Below are 17904 nucleotides of genomic sequence, written 5' to 3' on the forward strand. Positions count from 1 at the left end.
TGCTTGTTTTAATAAGCACTATGATTTGGTAATAAGTGAACACATGCACATCTTTTATTTTTTTTGGTGGGAAAATTTACATTCATTGGACACTGACATTAGATATAAATTCTGCTGCTCATTTTCATTGAAACAAATAAAGCTTTGGCAGGCCTTGAAAGCAACACACAAATTTCTCCGTGTCTGGATACTTTTGTTTTACAGAATAGCATAGTTTTCATATCATCAGTTTTCTAAGCAGCAATTCAAAAGCATCATCCTTTTAGATTTCTGAGAAAAGAATATAATGGAGGTTACCCAAAGGAATAGATGCTGCAGCTACAACCATTCTCATTATGTACATATGAGATGCTTCAATGTTCCTTGCTACTGATTACATGAGTAAACATTTTTAGTATGCAAAATCCTATTAACTCAAGGGGATTCTGCATAATTTTATAACAGCTCCACTTGTGGTGTTTGATCAACTGGGTCAGCGACAGATGGCAAAGAATTAATTCTAATGCTGCTTTATTGCAGTGCTGGCATCAGGGTTTTCTCTACCAACTCCATTTGGAAAAACTAGAACTTTTCCTACATTCCCTACACCTAAAAATAAGACACCATAGAGTAAAAAGATGGAAATATTTTTTTTTAAAGTATGAGGCTCTAGAAAGTGTAGAACAAAGCCTACTTAATTGTCAGTCTTTCTGCCTGTGCTAGAGGAAGAGTGACCAGTCAAAAGCGCAAGCATCAGAAGCGTAACATATAATAAACAGTAACAAATAGGGGTTTATTCCATAGGGACAGGAGACAGTTCATTGATCAGTAAGTGCACTTCCACAGCTATGCCGTTCGCTTAAAATTATTTATTCTGCCTCCTGTGCTTACTTGATTTTATTTAGTTTTGGCTTGTTATCCTTCACCTTTTGAAGCCCAACAACCACCAGCACTAGCTTTCACAAATACTTTCTTTTCTGCCTTTCTCCTCTGTATTATTCTCTTCTAAGAGGAAGAACAAAAATGTTGCAGTAGTCAGCACAAAAAGAAAGACAAATGGAAGTTTATCTACTTATCATTGTACTATTCCCACATAAAATCCTAAAACAAAATAAAAAGTTAATGTCATAGACAGGAAGTAATAAAATAATCTGTCAAGGTAAAGAAATGACACTGGAACACATCCCCCCAATTATTAGGGTTTTCTCTTAGTCCGTATTTTAATCACTTCATAACTCTAAGTTGCACTAGTAAGTATTACCTAGTACTTAGTGAATTAGTGCTTAGCATATATTTAGATGGCAAACTATTAGCAGTCTAAAAATGGTGCCTAAAATTAAATTATTAACACAGTGTTTCCCCAATTTTGGGAAGATGGTCCCAAAAGTAAACAAAAGATCTGGCTGGGATTTCCAGACAGAACTCTTAATCTCTTGAGATACACAACTTATGTCCAGAAAACCTTCAAAATACGGAGATAATTAAATTGATATAGAAATATTTGGCTGAGTTGTGTGTTTTTTAAAGGCTGAAACTCAGAGGTGGTATCTACATATTAACCTTGACAAGCCAACTCAGAGATCCACATGGACATAGTTAATATTCCAACTATTTCACTTGCCAAAGTATGAGAGAAAAGGCGGCCTTCTGTGATTTCTATGACAGTATTATCCAAAGTGAGGAGGTAATGGAAAACATGCAACAAGCAAAGGTAAATTAGGATTTCTTTTGGTTTTGGGAAATAGCCCCATCACATTTCAGAATGAGACAGTTCCTTTTAATGGTACTACGCCATCATTCTTCCAGAAGCACTATTTTCTATAACTTGAAAAAATTCTTTCTGTTCATTTTTCTTAAAACATAACAGCTTCCATCCCTATGTCTCACATGTCATTTGCATTATGAATGTTTCTCTGAAATCCAGGCTAATTAAGACTGCCTCAAAAATAAGGGCTTAAGATTGTCAGCCATACCTGACAACCCTGTGGACAAACAATTTTCTTCCATTTGGATTTTCAATTCAGCTTTCTGAATGTTCTTTCAAATAAGAAAACTGTAAAAAAACATCCAGTAAATTCTGACTAATCCAAAGACCTCATTGATGTTTGCAGACATACATGACAGTTTCAACTTTTACCACTGACAATGCATTAAATCAGTCCCAACCAGAAACTTAGCCCACCCCTCACACCCAAGGAAGGAAGAACTTCATTTTGGCTAAGTCAATAGGGGCCAAGCAAAGCTTAGCTGCCCAGTCACTCCTTAGATCTCTCTTACACAGGCTCTTGGATCTCTCTTCCGTGGAACTGAAGATAATGACAAAGCAAAGCACATCTGACTGCAAGATACCAATGATCTCCTGTTTTGTCATCAACCACTCATAAAATTCTCAAACACATTGACAGTGTTCACCAGATCAGCTAAAGAGGAGTGTGTTTTCCTCTCATTCCTAATTATTCCAGGAAATATTCATTTATGGCATCACACAAAATCCACAGTTTTCAAAATGATAGTTATCTTATTCTACAGCTGTTTTCAGCCTTGTGCAGTGTAACTTCTCCACAAAACCAAGAGTTCAAAAGAGATTTTCTTCCAAATATTTCTGGGGGGCATGGGTATTTTTTACCTGAAATGGAGACTGGCTGTTGTAATTCTTTATCTCCTTGTTGGCTCCCCGGAACAGCAGCACTCTTGCACAGCTCTCCTGAGAGTGGTAGAAGAGGAAGCTTGTTAAGTGTCTTTAGTTACTAAAGAGACGTTGTGGCTATGAGATGCACTGATTGCTTGGTATCTCTTGTCTTAGAGAAGTAAAAAAAAAAGAAAAAATAATTTGAGAATGTATGTTATTAAAACAGTACTCCAAATATAACAAAGCTTTAGGTGCTTTTCAGTGTGTTAGAGTAGAAACAACATGCAAGCATAAAAAAAATGTAGAGGAACGCAAGATGTAAACATCTTACTAAATTTTTAAGAAACTGTATTGTGGAAATTCCATCCTTGAACAAATCAGATTTTGCAGAAAATATTTTAGCTCAAAATGAAATTTGACTCTCGTGAGTTTTGCTTATTTTGTAGGAAAAATAGTACTGTTCACAGTATAGTACACAGTACCTGGGATGAATGATTTCCTCCCCTACTGCAAAAAATTAAACAAAGTAGTTTTACCACTTGCATGCACTTATTTTGGGTTTTTCTCAACTGAACTTCAATTTTAAACATTTAATGTATGATTATGTTTTTTAACATTTATGACATTATTTGGCCTGGCTCTACAGACTGCACTGACCAGTCTTATCTTCTCTCTTTCCTCCTAAAAAATACTAGGAGTTACAGCACAAGCCAAATACAGCCCTTCTAACAAGAGAAAAGTATGACCTCAGACCCTCTGAAGAAATCTGCAAATGAAATCTCTTAAAAACAATTTTTGGGGGCTGATACAGTATATTGCTTAGGTCACTACTCTACACTGCTGCAAAATATGACTGACTATAATCTGCTAGACATCCTGTGTGGTTCTTTCAGTTCTCAGAATACTAGACTTTTTGATGATCCATATATGGACTGTATTTCCTACTTGCCATCTTTAATGTTCATTTTATGCAAACCAGTTCACGTTTCAAAACGTTTTTGTCTTTCCTCACCATAAATATTTATATTAATTTTGTTGTGCTTTCCAGATTTCTTGTCATGTTGTGTTATGGAGTTCTACCTAATGAGGTATTTCATCATACAACCTTTCATTTTTAACAGTAAATTTGCAGCCAGAGAAAATCATATAATTTTGCTATTGCTATTTTAGTGACAGAAATGAAGCTTATTTACTAGATTCTGAGTCATAAATGAATGTGCAGAAGTTATGATTGAAAATAATTTTCATCGTTGTATTTTCTAATTTATCACACTGGATTCCTGATCTTGTTAAATCCCCTCCATCACAGGATTGTCCTAAATATATCTGGGGAGGAGGCTATCCTACCCTTTCTCCAAGATTCAATACTCCAAAAACATAGCCTTTTGTTCCCACACTTCCTGTTCTGCGTAACAGACTGAAACAACAGAATGGATCATATTTCAAAATGGTGTATTAACAACCATCTCATAGATGACAATTTCTTTATGATATATAATTAATTGAAATAGTCTAATTTGCTTGCACTGAAATCTGCACGTTACATTAGGTGGGCTCCCTGTATCTCTAAACGTATAAAGATCAAAAGTAGTGTGTAAAATGTCAAAATGTTTTTCTCCCTTTTCTGGATTCAGTATTTGCAATCATGCAAAAGTAGTAAATGTGTTGCAATCTAGATTAAGATCTCCAGGTTAAAAAAAACAAACACAAAACAAACAAAACCACATACACACACCACATGTCCTTTTCAGGGTTATTTTTGCAAGAATTCCTTTTTGACTGACTCCTAAACAATTCTAGGTTTGCACACTATCCCATAACAACTATTCCACCATTCCAGCGGGTACTACTTAGTACACTAGAAATGTTAGTCAAACCCTTTAGAGTTAAAATGCCCAATTTTGATCAAGAACTTAAGGATATAAGTAATGATATTAAGAAAAATTGTTTATATTGGCCGATTATTCATTTGGTTATCAGAACAAAGAATTCGACACTACATAACCAAAAACAATTACTCTACAAATTTAACTAAGCTGTCTGCAGCATAACAAAAACCATGCAAAGTTTTTTATTTATGTATTGAATGGTTTTGATAAGAAAAAAATTCACAAAAGTGGTCAAAGTTGTTCAACATAAGATTTTTCAAGAAAACTAATTTGGATTAATAACTGAATTTATTTATTTATTTATTCTTTTAAAATAAACAGAAGCATTCTTAGCTTCCTCCTCTCTCCCTTTTGTCTCCTACCCGTTCTTCCAGTATTAAGGGAAATAAATCAGGGAGAATAAGCTAAAAAGTCACCACCAGAAATTATTTTGATTACTTTTCCTTTGTTAATTCAACAGAAATTCCGCATTTTGGAGCTCTCTGTTGTGAGGGTGCTACCTATGAATGCCACAAGTCCTGTCTGCATAAATTTTAGATCTGTCAACCTAATAACTTCTGAGAACTTAGTATCATTCATTCATTTTATCATACATAAATTGAATATGCAGTAGCTTTTTAGATTACATTGCATTAAAAAGAATTTCACAGAGAAGCGTGGGCTTGTCAGCAGATTATATTCAATTTGTTGTCTGAGAGTTAATTACATGATTTAACACTACAACAGTTTTCATATTGAATCCAACCGACTCACTGAAAGAAGGAACACGTCACCCCAGCATTTTAATGTGCTAAATACAGAGGCATAAGATCTGTCTGGATTTCACTGCGTTACTGGACAGCCACGAAATAACTTTCAAAAACAACAGTTTATTCAGATCAGCACTTAGCTAACACTCAGGGAAACAGAACTACCAGCTTCAGAAAATATCCCAAGAAAATTCCCCACGGAGGACTGGAAGGGAAATATCAAATGGGTAATGACTCCATCTACAGGAATCAAGAGGTAAAAAGATATCGCTGTCCTCCCAATCCTCTCTCCATCCAGGAAAGGCCAACACTGCTGCTTCCACATTAGCTAATAAAAATTTTCAATAAAAGGGACACTGAAAAAAATCAGCATAGGTTCACAGCACCCCGAAAATAAACCTTTTATTTTCACATACTCTTGATTAAGGAAAACAGAGGCATGATAGTGTAGTCACAAGATGTTACACAAAGCCAAGCTTAATGGCTATGAAAATATTTGCTAATTTGTGGATGCAATTTCAATTAGAGTCTTTAAGTCTTGTACGGAATAATTTTTTCTACTGAGGTCAGGAGGAAAACACATCTCTACATGAAAAATACTGTCAATCTACAGGATTATTCTAATTTGAGCATCATACCGCATAACCTTTGCTAAAAGTGTATGATATTGTCAATAACTATAGCCATGAAAGCACTGCAATAAATTTTTTACAAAATAACAGAGATGAGTTCATATTTTTAAGTTTATATGTGCATTATGGTCTGGGCTTCAAAATTCTTACTGAGAAAAAGTGAAGTAAATGAGGTTAAAGTGAACATTTTAAAATATTTTTTTCAACACAAGTGCTTGTAAGTTATACATGTTTAGCTCTTGATGCAAATCCTAAACACAAAATTTTTGTTGAGATGAAAGTGAATTTAATTTCTCTGCAAATTTTTTTAGGAATTTAAAAAAGTGCCAAGTGGCAACAGATTTGTATGCCTGCAGTCACAGAAGTCATCCAAGCTGAGCACAGAAACCATTACTAACCTTGAACTACCTGATGCAGATACTTAGCAGCCTGTTGAAGGCTGGTAGACAGTGAGCAAGAAGCAGTTCATAGGGGCACTGCTCCCACTGACATGCTACATGTTTCAAACAATCAGCATTAACGTGAAAGATCTGTACAGCTAGTCTCTCTATGAATTGATATCAATTATGACACACACATCAAGTCAACAGTCTTGAAAAATGCCAAATTATCCCCAAAATTATATTTTAAAAAAAAAAAAAAGTGAGGGTATTTTAGACCTGAGGAATATATCTTGACGAGACTTTGGAAAGAAACAAAGATGGTAAGCAATTAAGAAGCAGATACTTTAACAGATGTTTCACTAGTTACAGTCACATCTCATGACTTGTGTTTTCCTAATTCAATGTAACATTATACATGCTGTGTTTTAACATAGTTGTAAAACTCATTCCCTCCCAATCCCATCCATGTGAAGAGAGTATAAAATGGTGTCCAAATGGTTCTATCATTTGTAAACGACTAAGTATGTTGTAAACAGCAGAGAATCCACTACCTTCTGTATAGTTTAAAAACACATTTCCACAGTATTACCCAAGTATTTCTTGCTAAAATTCAAATTAGAATTACATAAAACAGCAATAAATTCTGAATAGGAAACAAATATTCAGATATGATACGAAAAAATATAAGCTGGTAGAATATTATGTTGTTTTATTTTCTAATTAATATGCATACTCTTCCTACCTACAAGGAGCAGCCTTATTTGTAATCAGTGAATAAAACCTTTATTAAAGTTTTTAATTATGTTCTTTCTAGTTACTAAGACCACTGCTTAAAACCTGTAACACTTAATTGCATATTAAATAAATCAAATGAAAAATAATGAACTATGTTCTTCTTCAGTGTAACTTGCCTCTATAGATCAATAATAATGGGAGATTTATACCAAATGCATTTACCAAAATCAAGGAAACTGCACCTCAGGAAAATCTATCACCAAGCCAGTAAACTTCTTCAAAGAAAACTCAACAAGCCTCTCTTTCTGTGGATGGACATGAAAGATTTAGCATTTATAACTCAATTATGTCTTTTTTTTTTTTTTTTTAATGGCTACATGTCATTCTCTCACAGCACTGGTTTCCAGTCTCCACGGGAATGGACTCCCTGGACTCACCTTCCCTCAAAGTAAAACATCCCTCCCCACTAAGCCATACCTCAGCTCCCACTGGGGGGGGACCTTTATGTCACTGAAGGAGGACAGTAGGACTCTGCAGTGCTGGGTCTGCCAGCAGAGGAGGCATGAGCCAGCTCACCTGGTTGTACAGGGCACAGATGTGCAGCGCGGTGTTTCCTGAGGCATTCTGTGCACACATATCGGCGCCGTAGAAGAGGAGGTGCTCTAGATGTTGGACGTGCCCATATCGGCAAGCCTGTAAAGAGACGCGTTAATATTTTGGTTATTACACAATCTAGACAAGAATTCCACATCAAGATTTTCAGCAGAGAAGATGCTATTCTACTTAGGGTCTAATTTTTAGAACCACCCCTGGACTGAATGGGAGAATGAACATCCAGATGTGCATACCTGCCTGTAAACACCAGTGGGTGCACTTCAGGTATAGCAAATCTGTGCATAAGTTTAAGCATCTGCTTATTTGAGGAATGGCAATTTAAGGGATTGAGAAAATACAAAGTTTGCCACTTTTTATCCACTAATATTCATAACTGTCAAATGTGACAAGCAGACTGACAGAAATTTTTGTGTCCTGCTAATCTTCAGAAACTTGCCCACTAGATGGCACTGAAGATAATCAAATTTCCAAAGCCTTTGCAAAAACAGTTTAGGGAAATCTGGCCAAAATTCAAGCAATAATCTTGATTTTGTGATGTCAAGTAGACACACAGTATACATATGGCACTGATCCAAAACAGGGGAAAATCGTCAAGAGTTACTTTATCAGTCACATGAATAAAATGTTAGACCATGAATACTTGGAAATAAACCTCTATGAATAAAACTACTGAAATTAGAAACTTTCCTGATTAGCAAGTAAGTTTGAGAAAAAGAACAGTATCTCCATTCATCAGTCCCATTTACTTGACTACCTTCCCTATAGTACACCAACTGAGCACCTCCCAATTTCTAAAGTTTTTAACTTCCTATCAGATCAGTATCATTCCTATATAATAATATGGAATTTAAGATAAGAGATACAGGTGCACAAAGCCATTCAGTCTGTCTTAGGTACCTAATTATTACTAACTTCAGTGGGAGTTTCAAACTGACACATCTTGCAATTAGGATGAGAAAAATTACGTATACTGCTCAATGGACAAATTAAATCTGTAACACAGCCCAAATCCCAGTCTAGTGTCCTAACCACTACATTTTTTCTTCCTCCATTTTCAATTTTTAACACACAGAACAGGAAAAAAAGTGTTTATTAAATAGTTTATTAATTTATAAATTATTTGCCAAAGTAATGGAGACATTATGGTAGCCGTTATCAGAACAGGAACATTTTAACACTAGGCAACAGAAAGCAAGTATCCAACAACAAGCAAAGGGAGAAAGATTTCCAACCATAACTGTGTTTCTGACTGTGTGGGACATTACAGCAAATTAGCCATGAATTATCAATTTTGTCTACCCTCTAAAAGCCACTCAACATCTACATATGAATGTGCAGACATAATTATTACAATAACTCGTAAAATACAAGAACCAATTCCAATCTTCTATTCCTACTACAATAAACTGGACTAAAACCTGGCCCCTTCTTGACTTTGTTTCCTTTGCTAGAGCGGGATTTGCCTCCTCTTTGCCAATCTGACAATAACACTTACGTTTCTGAGGAGGTGCTGGAAGACAACCAACGCAGGGGGGATATATTTCCTCTCATTACAGGGGGCTGCGTGGCAGGTGAGCTGCCCAAACCATTCATCAGGGCCCCCCAGTACCGTCAATGGAAAGAGACAGGTATCTCCAGAGGATAGCCTTTTTAGTATTATCCTAGCACAGCATGAACCTTTTCCCTTACTCTAAGGATAAACCTTACAGTATATATATTATAACTTACCTTTTCCCCCTTACTATAAGGGTAACCCAGAGGCTTAACTTTTACAGTTAAAGATTGTGTTCGCAAAATGGAAAATATACTTGCTACCAATTACTTCCTTGCCATGTGAGGTAGCTTCCCCTATTTCACACAGACAACATTCGGAATTATATCATACCACCACGTTTCTTAATTCATTAAAGAATGTTTGTATTACTGATTAATAAAGAAAAGATTGCTCATAATCCAGATGTAAACATTGATGTATTCAGGATTACAACCAATATCATGGTTTTGAAAAGCTCCATTTAATTACAAGAAATAATAACCATATGTGTATGAGACTGGATTTTCAAAATAGGGAATTTGAGTCCACTTGGATCTGGACAATCCATTTTCTCCACATCCCCAGAAACAATGGTAGTAAATTAATCCTTTTTTCCCCCCTACTAGAGATGGATCCAAATGACCTCGACCTGAACACACTTACACAGTGGAAAAGCCCAAACCTGGGTGCCAAGGCTGTCTCCTGTTTCTTTCAAAGAAAAAGAAGAAAAGAAGTTGTGTACTAAAAAGATTGGTGCACAGAAATAAAAAAAAGAAAGTGAGCCCAGATGACCTAAGCAGGCCTCTCAGGTTGATTACTTGTGTCTTGACTTATCTGATCATACCCCATCAGTTCCATTTTTTTATGATTACTCAAACTCATTCATACAGAGAAAAGCTATAGAATAGCTGCAATGGCATTAAGACTGCCAGAATCTTTAAACTCTGTAAATTACTGAGTTTATATCTATGCAAAGAGAAAGAAATTAACAAAGCATTCTTACACAACTGTTGCATAATATTCAGACGTTTCTGGAGAAGACAATATAAGAGTTCAAAGAAGAAGTGGTTTTTTATTCAGAAAGTGCCTTACCAAACATTATAGGTCTTTTTAAGAGACAGGTCTTTGAGGAAGGTCTACTTTCCCAATAGCTATGCTGAAGCTGACCAGGATGGGCCAGTGCCTGATGAATTCCAGCACCATAGCTGACTCAAGGTATCATGAGCACCATGAACCTCAAAAGATCACTTTTTCAGAAATAATTTTTCTTTGTAAAGCAAGCTACCACCTTATCTACACTGAATATGTAAGAGAGGAAAGGAAAACACATGTAAAACAACAAAAGAAAAATCATTAGAATCCCAGTTTCCACACAGGTAGGGAATGAAAACCGATGCAAACTGAGTCTGTAGGAGTTTAACATCCTTCAGTGCAACATACTAGCAGCATACTAGCAGCACGGTGCTGAACCCAAATCTTTCTGTAAAGCTCACCAGAGAGAAAGTACCTCTGATAAACACACAAGAAGCATTACCAAGGATATTAAACTTGGCATCTAACAAAAAGATCCGAGTTAAACTTTTTTCACTAAAGTGGCACTAATAGGATACTAAACTTCCAAAGAGTCCGTTACATAAACATGACTAGTGCAATTGCTGCAGCAAAATCCACAGTAACCATAGGATTTCAATACTACACAACTCCGCTGGAACAGTTTCAACTTCTAATTCACCAAAGCAGGATGCAAAGTAATAAGCAAATATAAAAAGGAAGAAATTCTATACTTGTACATGCATGGACTAAACATACCCAGTCTTCAAAACAATGTTTTAACCATAGAATATACATGACAAATTTCTTCATACAACTTCAACTCCAAATAAAAGTGATCTTTCCTACCTGATGAATTTCTTGCCATCCATTTTCATCTTTGCAACTGACTGTAGCATGTTCATGAAGTAACAGTTCACAGCAGTAAGGATCCCCTCCGACAATAGCAGTGTGGTACAGCGGTGTTAGGCCACAGCTGTCTTTGTAGTTAGGAGATGCTCCAAGCTCTAAAAGGGTCTGAAAGTGATCACAAACTGTGAAAAATATATTTTGGAGGGACTTCTAACTACAAAGGAACTTTACCTGGATATCTATTTGTAAGGTGATACCTGCCACAACATACATTTTTTGCTTTCTTATTTATAAGCTCATAGAACGGGGCCATGCCACAGACTAAGTTAAACAAGAAATGACCTCAGAAGAATTAGGATCTAAAGGAATCAACAGGGATAGCAAAGAAAGGATGAGTGGCAATGTCCAATTTCCATTCTCTCATTAAGTTCAGAAATCTCAGTGCTGAAAATGCCACATGGCCTTTGCAACATTCACCTCTTCACTTAGGAGATGCTTTATCAAAAATGTCATGCAATTTGAATAGCTGTCAAAAGGAAATAAGAAAAATCCGTAAACATAAGACTCAGTCTAGACTATCAAGGAGAGTTAAGAACACCTGTTAAAATACAAAACAGAAGACACTGTGTTAAGATATAATATGTAATTCATGCCACTAGCTTTTACTGTCCAAGAGATAACCAAAAATAATGCTATTCCTATTTCCTCAGACAGATTTTTCCCAATGTATCAAAGAATAAGGTTAAATTTCACCACTTCTTTCATCCTACAAAAAAAGATGAGAAATGAAAGGCCCTTTATTGAAAGCTAATCCTAAGATTTGAAAGCCACAAGAAAGCAGTAGAACAAGCACGTATTAAATGATTCATTGTGACCAATACAGTAATTAACTGAAAACATTCTCTTTTATATATGTTTTTCTATAAAATAACGTATCATTTGCTACTGAAAGCATTTACCTTGAGGGTTACTTGGTTCTTGGCTCTGGCTGCTTTGTGCAGAGCTGTCATTCCATCTTTGGCTCTGAAGTCTAAATGTGCTCCTCCATTTTTCAGAGCTTTTATCACTTCTACTGTATTGTCAAGCTGAACTGCCAAAGTTAGGGGTGTTTCTAAAGAAAAGAATAGCACGTACTTGAAAAAAGATGAGCAACTTTATAAAATAAAGAGCATTTCCTTTAAAAATGTTAAGTTAAAAATGCTGCTCAAAGAAAATAATGAATTATTACTTTTCTCCTTTGGACAGCAAAACCATACAGATTCCATTAGCCTCAAGTTATCAAGACAACATAATTAATGTGTGAGATTTGGCCTGTTAATCAATTTACATTGAACAAACCCAAGGTACGACTTTATGCTGTTAGTTTTATTGTTCTGACCTCCACTGTCTAAGTCATGATAGTTTGGGTCCAGTCCTCTGTCCAACATCTTTGTGATTTTTTCCACTGAGAGATGGTGGACGTGATCCATAAATTTTCTCAAATTAGCCTGAAACAAAGAGTGACAAAGGAGTCATCTTCTAATTTGAAAAAGGAAATCCTGACTAAAAGTGAAATATTCTGTAAACTGATGGCAATACCCATTGCCATCATTGAACAGTAGCTAATTCATGTTACTGGAGAACCTGACTATACTGAGAGCATAAACCCTATGGTGTGTAATGTTCAAAAGTCAAATACAATAAGAAGATTCCAAATTCTATACTTCTGAGGAAAAAATGAGTAAAAGGTTCATTCAGTAGGACATTAGGATGGTATATGGTTTATTATTCTGACCTGCAAAGACGTAGACTGGCATTTCTGCAGCATGCTGAAAGCATGTTGTATTTATGAAGTAAGGTTCATTTAAAATTACTCCATTAAAATATGGAGGAGTCAAAGACAGGAATTTTTCTATGAGAGAAATTCCCAGATCACAACTCACACATCCCTCCTGGTTCTGGCAGCACATACTGTTCATTGTTCAGCAACTGGCCCAGGTGGTAATAAACTCCTACTTACTTTCAGTTTCTCAGGCACACTACTTTGCTAAGTAGGCAATTGTTAACTTGTCCAGTAAATTGGGCATACCTTCGTATGAAGCTTGGCCAGCTGTTTTTCATCAAGATTGAATTGTTTGTACACTCTTTTCTTGTATCGAAACTGAAGGAGAAAAAAAAAAAGTATTTTTTAAACGTCCTATTTTGCTTAAAAACTCGTAATATCATTTTCTGACCTTACCAGAAAGTATCATCCACAATGATGCAAATATAGGCAAAATTTTAAAAAAGGCTTATTATTTCATTTTGAATATTCACCAGTAATCACCATTCAGCTTAACTTAGTGGCATCATAGTTTCACAGTTTGTGTAAGCAAAACTCGTATCTTGTATAAATATACTGAAATCAGTGGAGATGTATGGGAAATGAGATCAGCCTCTAGAATTTACATAAATTAGCAAAAATTACAGTGAAAAATCCTTTCCCCTAAGGATATCTGCACTTTCATTTATAGTCTCAGGCAGAAAGAACTGGGAAGGCACGTTTAAATAAAAAAATACATATTTCAAAATATCAGCTTATAATTTCTGAAATCTAAAAAAAAAAAAAAAAAAAGGTTCCTGAAAAAAACCTTAATCTACGTAGCCAGAACTTACACATGGGAATAGTTCTCCTGATGGCTAACAGGACTGGTCCTGTGAAAGAGGTTCAGAGGATTACCTCTTTTTTGGGCTGAAACTCACTCACATTTTATCCTGAACAGTTTGCTACCCTATGGCCTGTGTAGTAAGATCTATGGCAAAAACACACAGTTTACATAGTTATAATTTACTATTATCTAATCATACAAAGCAGAATTCAAAGAATGCAGCACTTCTTTTAGGCAAGGAGACTGCAATGAATAAGGCTTTAATTGAAATGAGTGATCTTTTCACAAGATCACTTTTAACACCTGAATTGCAAGCCTTATCTTTTAGCTGCAGCGAGAAGAATTTTGCAAACAGTCAATACTCATGAAACCAACATGACAGAAAAAAATAAAGTGGTTATTTAATTTGCTTATGGCTATAATATGGATTACATCTCTGAAATAAACTGCTAGAAAACTAGGACTTGAAGCCTTCTCTGGGTATTCTTCTCAGTTTTGTGTTACAGTAGAGTAAGTCTATTAACTGCAGGTTCTTTGTGGTTGACGTAGCACCATACAAGCAATATCAAAATTAATTAAATACTAGTTTCATGCCCCAGTTTCCTGCTATACTGTGTTTCAGTGTGATCTGGTTCTGCTCCATGTTTGCCCAGTGCCATAATAGTTCTGCCCAGTTCATCCCCCCGCTGCACAGCCTCTGCATGAGCAACAGAGGGGTGGGGGAAATTCCAGTGCCTATGTGTGACTGCTTCACACATACATACTCTCTTCCCTTACTGTTTTCCCAGGAGACAGACATAGGAAACGTGTGCACTTTGAAGGTGGGCACAGAAGAAATCAAACTGGGCAAGGTGGATGGCTTTAATGTGACAGAAAGAGCCTCTCTTTGGAAGAAAGCAAAGGCTAGGTATTCAGCAACTGCTACCCTACTATTGCAACCTAATCAGAGGCTCAAAAGCTTAACCTAGAACCTTACATTTCTTTATTAAATCACAGAATAAGATACATCTCCCATGTCCTCAGCAAAGGAAAACTCCAAAATCCAATCTCCCAGGGTGGGGTGGAGTGGGGTGGGTGGGCTTATTCTTTGCATCTTTTTGGGGATAACACATGGAACAGCTCCACTGAGCAAATGAATGCCAGCACTTCTGTGAGCAAGGGTTCAAGTTCAGACTTGCTGATCACTATTTCTCAAATGCAATTCAGGTGCATGTAAAAACTTCAGATACTGCTTACTGTATAGTTTGTATCAGAATATAAATGTTTCAGGTATTAGATCTAAAAATACCTCAAGTGAAGGAACTCCTTTATTCACTGGCTGTGGGTATTCCCTAAGAAGTCGTTCCTCATCCAAAAACTTCCCATCTCTACCATTGCTTGCAGGCTGAAACAGTCCATAATTCAGGACATCTTTCAAACTCTGATTCAAAGTGCACAAAATTCGTTGCTTTGCAACCCACACTGAAGCTTCTGGGTTAAATCTAATGCATTTCTGCAAATAGAAATTATTAAAAAAAAAGTCTAATTAATGAAAAAAAAATTAAGCAGTATATTACATTCTAAAATTTGTGTCATAAATATATACAATCACACAAAATAAACCTACAAATTCCAGGACAAAACATACATCATCAGAATTACATTTCAGACATGCATTCCTCTATAATAACTAATGCACAAATACTGTGAAAACACAGGACATTTCAAGTCCTTCCACAAACATCAGAGACTATATCCTTCTTCAGAGGAAGAACATCTTCATGGCACACCTGTTTGAAAATCCAAGTGAAAGGGATGTTACAAGATGGTTAACCATGCACTTGATTTCTGGCTTTTCAGACAATCAGTCTGATCCACAACAATTTCACAAAAATTGATATTCAGGCAAGAATTTTAATTCATTTTAAGCTACATTTATCTTAGGGTAAATTTAAGGGAGGAACTATATGACATGAAGCAGCAGAGGACTCGAAAACCTTGAAAATGCTTTCCAGTTCTCTGCTTCTTACCAAGCTGTAATTCAGAAATTTAATAAATATAGGATTTTTTCTAATTGTAGTTTATGTTGCAGTCAATGGTTACAAGCTACCAGTAGACGGCAATGCCTAGAAACCAGTTTGTTGCCTCTGATGTTCAGCATCATGACTGTATGGTGCTGCCAACTCACCCAATACTGGGCCATAAGAAGGGCTTGCACCAAGCTGCAGAGCTACAGCACAGGAGTCCCTTCTTTGCCTACTCAAAGGATGTTCCCGTCCCCTCACAATCCAATACAGCATGCACAGATTGCACATAGGCCAAGAAAAAATGTTAATGGATATATCTTTTTTTATCAGTACATTTCCATGAATGTAGCTCTAATTCTGTGATACTGTCAAGTAACCACTCTTCAGGCCTTTTCTGAAGACCTCTGCTACTCTTCACATTATAATTGGACATAAAGGTAAGAACAGAAATACATGAAAAATGATTGATGTTTTATGAAGAGTGAAGTGTCTTTAACTTTACCCACAGCTGCTTCTGCACTGCTCACCTCTGTGTTATCTGTTGGCATCTTTTTAAAGTCCCAAGGTCATCCATAGGAAAATGGCTACAGATTGTCTTTTAGAACTAAACATATTTATCCTGGCAAGATCCAGATATATCTGAAAGTAATCTCTAATCCCATATACACAAATCAAGTAACAAATTCATTTGAGTATTTCAATTGTAAATTTTGAAAAGCAAATTCAAAGGCAGAAGTCACAATGTCTTCTTGACTGTTTCAATATTATGGGGCAAAAATTTTCAATGTAAAAGGTACAACCAGGACATGAAGGACATGAAGGACATTCAATTTACAGCTGTTTCAGCTGAGCAAACACTACAGTCAACCAGTCCTCTGCATATATTCATTTTATCAGAGCGAAACAACTTGCTGGTTTTAAATATCATGACATACTGAAGTTGAGAAATTTGGCTTTGTTTCTGTGAGTTAATCCTCAGATATGAGAACAATCAATAGACTGAGACGTCTTCTATTCATTGCTGCCAGCTAGTGCCACTGAAGCTACCGCGATAGCTTCTCATAGGGGTCTGCCCAAGGAAGCAAGGCAGGCTCGTGAACGTTGGGCTCTGTCCAGCTCCACCACATCTGGCCATGAATTACTAAAAATTACTATTTGGTTTGTTTTTCATCAGTTCCTGCACAAACTGCACTTTTTGAGATACGGCTCAAGTACTGATGCTACATCAGCAGTTTCAGTAACTCTAAAAATTGTCAGTTACAACATATGTTACGAGCTTAACTTCTACAAGCTGTATCACTATGCAATGACTTGTCATTATCCACACATCCTGAAAGATTCTAACAAATGCTATTAAAATGGGAAGAAGCAAAGATAATTTTGAAATTACTGTGTGGGTTTTCCCCCCAAGAAACTCTTTCTTACATGAAACAAATCATTTTTGGACTTGTGTGACTGCTTTTATTCTAATAACACAAAACACTAACTTCTGACTGTAGTATAATTAAGTCTCGGGTTTTTTTAATGCACCTTGAGAACTCAACATGTTGTTTTGTTCAGTCTATTCTTGTACTCTATCTATTCTTGATTGCTTGCAAATAATGCAGATACTGTTGTGTATTTTTAATTCTCAAAGATCTGCTAAATTGGTGAAATTATAATTTAGAATTTCTTCAGAATAGATTTCAATGGAAAATAAATCTTTCTACATTTTTTATGCACATTGAATCAGCAATGCACAACTTTTATATTCTGAAATACTTTCCACAGGTCTGAGATTGGCATGTTCATTTAATGCATGAGGACAGGACATAATAGTTTAACCATCTTCACCACACTGTGAGGTGAGGTGGTAAGGAATGGCAGTGAGGAATTCTTTTTGTGCAGTAGCTCAAAGGCTTGTTTGAAAATGACTTATCTGGTAACTACACCACTGTTGTATTTCTACCACAGTAACTACAATATTTTATAGAGTGCTCAACAGCAGAGCAGAATAAATATGGAAACACTTTGAAACTAATAATTTCACAAACTCATTTATTCACAGCCCTAGCTTTTCTAGTGATTCACAAGAAACAAAAATGCACTCATTCCAATAAATTACGATCCTGTTAATAAATTATAAAGAATTAAGATAAATGATGTAAAAAGCAAATCAATAACCAAACAACTGTTTCCTACCAAAATTTCTCAGAGTCAGGTAAGTGAAACTAGTGAGACAAGT

The 17904-nt window shown here is 35.9% G+C and overlaps 1 protein-coding gene across 9 annotated transcripts in view; it reads right to left on the minus strand.

The window, feature by feature from the left end:
* SHANK2 (SH3 and multiple ankyrin repeat domains 2) overlaps window positions 1-17904 on the minus strand; it is a 354838-nt gene that overhangs the window by 285583 nt on the left and 51351 nt on the right. For all 9 annotated transcript variants that reach the window (XM_037402231.1, XM_037402233.1, XM_037402227.1 and 6 more), the window contains exons 5-11: window positions 14963-15166; window positions 13116-13187; window positions 12426-12534; window positions 12007-12158; window positions 11045-11212; window positions 7573-7689; window positions 2606-2683 (exon numbers count right to left, since the gene is read on the minus strand). In XM_037402231.1, coding sequence (XP_037258128.1) covers window positions 2606-2683; window positions 7573-7689; window positions 11045-11212; window positions 12007-12158; window positions 12426-12534; window positions 13116-13187; window positions 14963-15166 — 900 coding nt within the window. The remainder of the gene's footprint in view (window positions 1-2605; window positions 2684-7572; window positions 7690-11044; window positions 11213-12006; window positions 12159-12425; window positions 12535-13115; window positions 13188-14962; window positions 15167-17904) is intronic.

The sequence above is a fragment of the Falco rusticolus genome, chromosome 10 (genome assembly GCF_015220075.1).
Source record: "Falco rusticolus isolate bFalRus1 chromosome 10, bFalRus1.pri, whole genome shotgun sequence".
Classification (NCBI taxonomy): Eukaryota; Metazoa; Chordata; class Aves; order Falconiformes; family Falconidae; genus Falco; species Falco rusticolus.